At 35.4% G+C, this 7,548-nt stretch overlaps 1 protein-coding gene across 3 annotated transcripts in view; it reads right to left on the bottom strand.

The window, feature by feature from the left end:
• Window positions 1-439: 439 nt before the first annotated feature.
• Window positions 440-7,548, bottom strand: part of LOC149930869 (ATP-binding cassette sub-family C member 1-like) — a 47,012-nt gene continuing 39,903 nt past the window's right edge. Inside the window, exons 7-8 of one of the 3 annotated variants that reach the window (XM_090158804.1) lie at window positions 3,134-3,271; window positions 440-504 (exon numbers count right to left, since the gene is read on the bottom strand). In XM_090158804.1, the coding sequence (XP_090014930.1) occupies window positions 477-504; window positions 3,134-3,271 (166 nt within the window). In that variant the 3' untranslated portion in view covers window positions 440-476. Of the gene's footprint in view, window positions 505-2,394; window positions 2,745-3,133; window positions 3,272-6,951; window positions 7,101-7,548 lie in introns of those variants that run through there. The other 2 variants (XM_090158803.1, XR_016473898.1) reach the window with 2 other exon arrangements.

The following is a 7,548-nucleotide window of genomic DNA, read 5'->3' as shown; positions in this document are numbered from 1 at the left end:
TAAAACATTTATTAATAAAATACTTAGAAAATATAATTCAACACTACCTAAAACTAAAACTACGGTGCACCTATATAATTAACTAACTAATAAAATAATACTTAAATCTAGAACAATAAACAAACCTTTTAGGCAGGCTGTACCACGCGAATATAAAAGTTACAACGCACTCTCGTTAGGCGAGATGTGCTGATTCGAATTGGGATGTTAAACTAACAATGAAGCGAAGAGGAGATATAGCTTATAGTTTTTTGCATTACGATACTCAAGTGTTCGAGATATCAAAGAGGTGGATCATACGCTACTGGTGTAACACGTTGGAGCTTTGGTCCGCTCACTCACAGGAACACAGCAGTCACACACCTAGCCTGCGGTTGACTGAACGACGGCGATGTCCAGGTGCCACCCTCAGCGGTCGAGTATCAACTTGACTGAATACACTGGCGGGTTGACTGTAGATTTCCGATTATGTCCCGTCAAATCCTTAGAACATTTGCTGCGTTCCTGGTATTGACCGTATTAAATATTTGACTTCTTCACCAAGAGTTTAGCGGTACAAATGGAGGTAGAAACTTGGGACTGCTATTAATGGCAGTTCTTCGATCCGAGAGAAAGATTAACGAACTATAATAAGATTATTAAATAAAATAAAAGCACGAATTATTGCGTAAGTTAAGTTTTTCGACTAGTTTCGGCTGTGTTAGGGCACGGCCAACTTAGATCTGTTCTCGCTGTACTCGCACAAGAAGGCGCGCCAGCTTGAAACGACTCATATGTTAACGAGCGTATGAGAAATTCACGTTTTACTCGAAAATATTCCGCTTGGGGCGCCAAAATACGGGTGAACCTTAATGCTTTCCTATGGGAAAATATTTTGTAAAGTGGATCACTTTTCCGAACCTTTTTCGTAACTTTACCGATTTACGTCAGTGCCGAGTTTCTTATATGATTTCAAGTAAGTTTCATTAATAAATTCGAGCCTATATCGTAATTTTCCATCATTTGGTTCGCTCACAATCTATTTTTGAAATCACCGATATTTTTAAGGCGAGGAAGCGTCTCCGCATCGGATTTTAAGCCTTGGAGTCGTCTCGCACGCGTGAGATTTGAAAATGTAAAACTGAGAACAGTAAATAAAATAGTAAATAAAACACAGTTTTGCCTCTTTTTTTAACTTCAATTATTATGTTTCAATAAAAACCCCGTAATAAAAATCATTTAAAATGGTAATAGTTTGTTGTTTACCGTTCTGTAAATCTACAGATAAAAATAAAACCGCTGGGTTGTCTTTCCTGAAAGTTTCCTCTAGATTCCCAATAATCCTATCTTATGTAATGAATGGCTTAAAGCCATTGCAAGGACAATAGTTTACCAAAGAAAAAATAAAATAAATTGCATTTGAGTTGAAAAGTATGTCTAGAAAAAGCGAGGTGAAAAAAGTCTCAAGATCACATCTACGGGGATAACTGATAACAAGAACACAATTAAAACCGTAGAGAGATCTGATTTATCTCTATTTATATCCGAAAACAGTGAAAAAACTATGATCAATTCAAAAGTTTCTATCATTGAAAACCCAGAAGCGCACTCAATTTAAGTATTAAATAAAGAACTCACTGAGGAAACCATAGAATATTTATATATTTATGACAAAAATAATTTATCAATAAGAATCAGATGGGCTTTCAAGGAAACTGTAAATAAACTCAATTCTACAATTTGGAGACTAAACAAGAAAATTGACCAACATAATAATGAGTAACAAATTCGAGAAAAAGCGGAAAAATTAAACCATCACGAGAAAGTGGTATCAATCGCAAATGATGAGCTGGGCGGCACCTTCCACCGTAGAGGACCTTGGATACGCGCGAGACGACTCCAAGGCTTAAAATCCGATGCGGATTGCGGAGACGCTTCCTCGCATTAAAAATATCGGTGATTTCAAAAATAGATTGTGAGCGAACCAAATGATGGAAAATTACGATATTAGGCTTGAATTTATTAATGAAACTTACTTGACATCATATATGAGACTCGGCACTGACGTAAATCGGTAAAGTTACGAAAAAGGTTCGGAAAAGTGATCCACTTTACAAAATATTTTCCCATAGGAAAGCATTAGGAAGGTTCTCCCGTATTTTGGCGCCCCAAGCGGAATATTTTCGAGTAAAACGTGAATTTCTCATACGCTCGTTAACATTGAGTCGTTTCAAGCTGGCGGGCCTTCTTGTGCGAGTACAGCGAGAACAGATCTAAGTTGGTCGTGGTTAGGGCCATTGTCTTAACTTACGCAATAATTCGTGCTTTTATTTAATAATCTTATTATACAAGTAGCGTAAGGATAAAACGCATTTATAAAATTATGCTTAAAATTAACAAACTACTTTTCTCCTAATATCAAATTCTCCTCAACGACTTTTTCTCCTTTTTAAAATCTAATTCGGACACGAGCCAAAACTTCAAATCCTCCGCGCGTGTTTTACGTATACAGAGTCAATTTATATCCATATTAAACTAAAGAATTTTGTTGGCACGTGCCGTATAGAAATTATTCAAAATTTTTATAATGTTGGCAACCTTTTATTTAGAATAATTGAAAATGAATGGGAGCTAAAAAATTTTAGTAACGGGAAACGTGAACGCCAGAAATGGATGGAAACATTCCACGGTCGAGCGCGGGTATCGGAACTCCCTGGCCAGACAAGTCTCGAATACCCAAAACACAATCTCTGAGTGACAAGCGCCTAGAAATATAGGTTTTAAACGACCGTGGAATTCTGGATGGTAGAATTAATAATAAAATTAAAATAGTCAATCAAATTTTGAAAACAGAATTCCACGTTACACAGTTTAAAAAATTGTTGTGCTTGCCTTAAGTTTAATGATAAAATACGCGAAAAGGTAGATTTGTCCATAATTAAAAGGGATAATACAGCTAAATCCTCAACAAGTTTTAAGAAATTACAGAACTTACTAATAACTCGGACCAAATCTAACTTAACTTGAGTTTAATGACTTTTGATAATCTCAAATTCAAGTCTTTAGCGAGTTATTGCCACATATTAAAACGAAAATGTAACTTCAGAAACCATTATTAGAGAAAATATTTTCAAATATATCAACGTATACTTACTTATTTTCCTCTTTAGAGAGGGAAGTTGGATAGAGATATTTCTCGAGAAGTGAACTGGTTCGTTCTGCCCTTAAATCCGCTTTCAAAATGGTCAAATCGGAAATGCTAAGTTGATTTCTAAATCCCTTCTTCATTAAACTATTGGGAGTATATAAACATATATATGTTTATGTTATTCATTTGAAAACTAAATTTATGACTGATAAATTTCTTTTATATTAAATGGATAAATCTGAATGTTTAGATTAAAACCTTATCTAAGAAAAGCTTTTTTAAAACTAATTTTCTATTTTTTGGAGTACAAAACGGGGGATGAAAAGAGGGTTTTTTTTGGTTCTGCTGCAATGAGCTACACTTTAGCAGGCGCCTCTGCAAAATACGGGACACTTCGACTATTTAACGCCAGCTATTATCCACGGCCATGCGGTTTTTGTTGAGAAATTCAAATTTTACACTCACGTGGTGAAAATAAGCATGGATCATTGTTACATAAATCGACTTTCAAAAGTCAAAAGAAAAAAATGTAATTATTTTAACAGATCTTATAATTATTTTATATCATTGTATACAATTTTTTTTCTATTTTAGGGAATGCGTTTAATAAGGCCATGATTGAAGGCTTAAGGTTTGAAATATGATACAAAATTATATTTACATTGATTTAGTACTATGATTTAATTTGTATTGTATCCTAAAAATGATACCCTTTACCTTAGAAACTTGGAATATTGCCAGTTGTAAGATAATTTAAATATTTACAATTAGGATCTAAATTATCTAATGAAAAACAGCAGCAGCCACTTCCTCCATAAACAAAAAAGCCACAAAAATTAGGTAGATGGCACAAAAAGCCGTATCTTGTCCCACCTTCAACCCACCCCAACTCGATTCTCTATCTTCTTGGTTGAGAACCCTAAAAGATCTGGCAAAACGACTCCCGTTCAGTACTCCCTGGGCGTACGAAGCATTGATTTTAAATATTTTATATCCGAAATATAGAATAAATCTCTAACTTAACTTACGCAATAATTCGTGCTTTTATTTTATTTAATAATCTTATTATAGTTCGTTAATCTTTCTCTCGGATCGAAGAACTGCCATTAATAGCAGTCCCAAGTTTCTACCTCCATTTGTACCGCTAAACTCTTGGTGAAGAAGTCAAATATTTAATACGGTCAATACCAGGAACGCAGCAAATGTTCTAAGGATTTGACGGGACATAATCGGAAATCTACAGTCAACCCGCCAGTGTATTCAGTCAAGTTGATACTCGACCGCTGAGGGTGGCACCTGGACATCGCCGTCGTTCAGTCAACCGCAGGCTAGGTGTGTGACTGCTGTGTTCCTGTGAGTGAGCGGACCAAAGCTCCAACGTGTTACACCAGTAGCGTATGATCCACCTCTTTGATATCTCGAACACTTGAGTATCGTAATGCAAAAAACTATAAGCTATATCTCCTCTTCGCTTCATTGTTAGTTTAACATCCCAATTCGAATCAGCACATCTCGCCTAACGAGAGTGCGTTGTAACTTTTATATTCGCGTGGTACAGCCTGCCTAAAAGGTTTGTTTATTGTTCTAGATTTAAGTATTATTTTATTAGTTAGTTAATTATATAGGTGCACCGTAGTTTTAGTTTTAGGTAGTGTTGAATTATATTTTCTAAGTATTTTATTAATAAATGTTTTAGTTGGTAACCTTTAAATCCCTTTTAGTGTTTATTCCAAATCATACCCCTAGACAAAGCTTTAATTTTAAGATCTATTTTAACGTTGGCCCCAATAGTGAAAGCCAGACGTGTACTCGGATTTGTTTTAGATTGTAGCGTGGGATTGTTTCTTCACGTCCAGATAGGCCACACCCCCAATAAGTTTCATTATTTGGGGTGATCACAGTATAATCATCGTGGTCTACCCAAAATTTCGCTGGCAGGCTTCTGTAAATAAAAAAGTCATCCTGAATTCATGAAAATCTAGCTCTTAGCAATTGAAATTCTAATTTTCCCTCTGTTAATTCACACATTTAAAGAGGGAAAATTTAGCTATTCAACGTGATCTTCCCGGAACCGAATAGGTTTATACATGAACAATGGTGTTCAATAATTTGTTAAATGTAAATTTAAATCAGATAATATTTTAAAATAATTAATTTTTTAATAGATATTTATGTATCTAATTGCTTTACAGTTGGTCTTGAACGTCAAAACATTTATTGATGATAAAATTTTCGCGGGTAGGTGCCTTTTTTCAAAGCGGAAGTGGTCTAGATTTATCAGTCTTTCTAGATCTATTTTTTATCGAAGCGTTCACCTAAAATTGATGTTCACTAACCTCACGTCATAATATTTAACAGATCTTATAATTATTTTATATCATTGTATACAATTTTTTTTCTATTTTAGGGAATGCGTTTAATAAGGCCATGATTGAAGGCTTAAGGTTTGAAATATGATACAAAATTATATTTACATTGATTTAGTACTATGATTTAATTTGTATTGTATCCTAAAAATGATACCCTTTACCTTAGAAACTTGGAATATTGCCAGTTGTAAGATAATTTAAATATTTACAATTAGGATCTAAATTATCTAATGAAAAACAGCAGCAGCCACTTCCTCCATAAACAAAAAAGCCACAAAAATTAGGTAGATGGCACAAAAAGCCGTATCTTGTCCCACCTTCAACCCACCCCAACTCGATTCTCTATCTTCTTGGTTGAGAACCCTAAAAGATCTGGCAAAACGACTCCCGTTCAGTACTCCCTGGGCGTACGAAGCATTGATTTTAAATATTTTATATCCGAAATATAGAATAAATCTCTAACGATAAAATTGTTCAACTACGAAATAACCAGTAAAAAAAGCCCTTATACAGGGTGTTACGGATAAGAGTACCGAAACTTTCTATACGCATTCTATGGGTCTCTATGAGAAAAAAAATGTCTAATAAACATGGGTCCTAAAGTATTTCGTTTCAGAGATATGGGCTCCCAAAAAACTACCCCAAAAACCCGGACACAGCCTTAAATCTGGCAAACAATATTCTTCCTTGGACCAAATTGTTTTCATTAAACTATCAATTGTTTTTTTATCCGTGAGGCGAGAAACTTTAATAACAAGTGGCAAAAGTTCATTAATGTCCTTTTAGAAGTAAAATGAGTTTGAAGACAAAGAAATTTTAATCTTATTGACACGGTTCCAAATAAAATAAAAACATTTTGTCGTTACGAACGATTTTCATAATCAAAATTAAAGATACAAATGTCATAAGATTTCTAAAAGAATGCTTTTAAGTTTGTCTATTTCGTTCTGTGGTTAATATGGCACGTCCAAGAAGGTTTATTGGGTCAGAAGTTCAAAGATTCAATCGTTAGTCTATTTGGTAAAACCAGTCGAAATATTATTTGTATCTCTCTCCAGGTTATATGCCAATCATAAAAAACAGTGTTTAAACTTTGTATTTTGAACTTTTTTTCAAATAAATCAGTATAAAATATTTGTTTATTTGGGAAACTTATTTACTTTGTAACCACAATTGCGATATTGATGGCACATTTTTCTAACGCTGAATACGCGGATATGCAATTGATGTACGGACTAGCCGAAAGAAGAACAATACCCACAAAGAAGGGTACCGAATAGGCGAACTTTAGAAGCTTAAGACCGGCGCCTTCGAGAGCGCGGGCAACTTCAACCGTCTCGGGAAAGAGTGCATAGCATTCCACTGGACGTGGAAGAACGGCTAACTACCTCGGTTTATAACTACTTTTTAGTTATGATTTTTTAACATTTTTCTGTTAAAATGTTAGGTACTTACAGTTTTCGATGATGATCCGGGAACAAGTACCCGCCAAGTTGGAAGACAGTTGGGTGTTAATCATGTTATGGTCTGGAGAATTCTACGTGGTCATCGTTTTCACCCTTTACATCTTCAAAAAGTCCAAGACTTGAACGACGCCGACTATCCTAGACGAACCAACTTCTGTCAGTGGTTTGGGGACAGAGTACTGAATGACCCACAGTTCGCGAGTATTATCCTAACAATCGATAAGGGCCAATTTTCCCCGGAACGGCATACTCAATTTGCACAATAATCATCAATGGAGCCAAAATAACCAACATGGAACTACAGTCGCAACTCACCAAGAGCGCTTTAGCCTCAACGTTTGGTTTGGCATTGTCGGAGACTATCTAGTTGGACCATATTTTCTTCCGCCTAGGTTAAATGGAAAGTCATACCTACGATTTCTTCAGGAATCGTTACCAGAGCTATTGGAAGACGTCCCGTTGGCAACTAGAGTGCAAATGTGGTTCTTGCACGATGGAGCGCCACCACATTTCAGCCGCGCAGTGCAAGATCACCTTGATGCAACATTTCCTTTAAGGTGGATAGGACGAGGAGGAACTATTTCGT

This window comes from Leiobunum rupestre, chromosome 9, assembly GCF_980474605.1.
Source record: "Leiobunum rupestre chromosome 9, qqLeiRupe1.1.hap1, whole genome shotgun sequence".
NCBI classification, from domain to species: domain Eukaryota; kingdom Metazoa; phylum Arthropoda; class Arachnida; order Opiliones; family Sclerosomatidae; genus Leiobunum; species Leiobunum rupestre.
The sequence above is the reverse complement of the archived record's forward strand: the minus strand, read 5'-3'. Positions and strand labels throughout refer to the sequence as shown.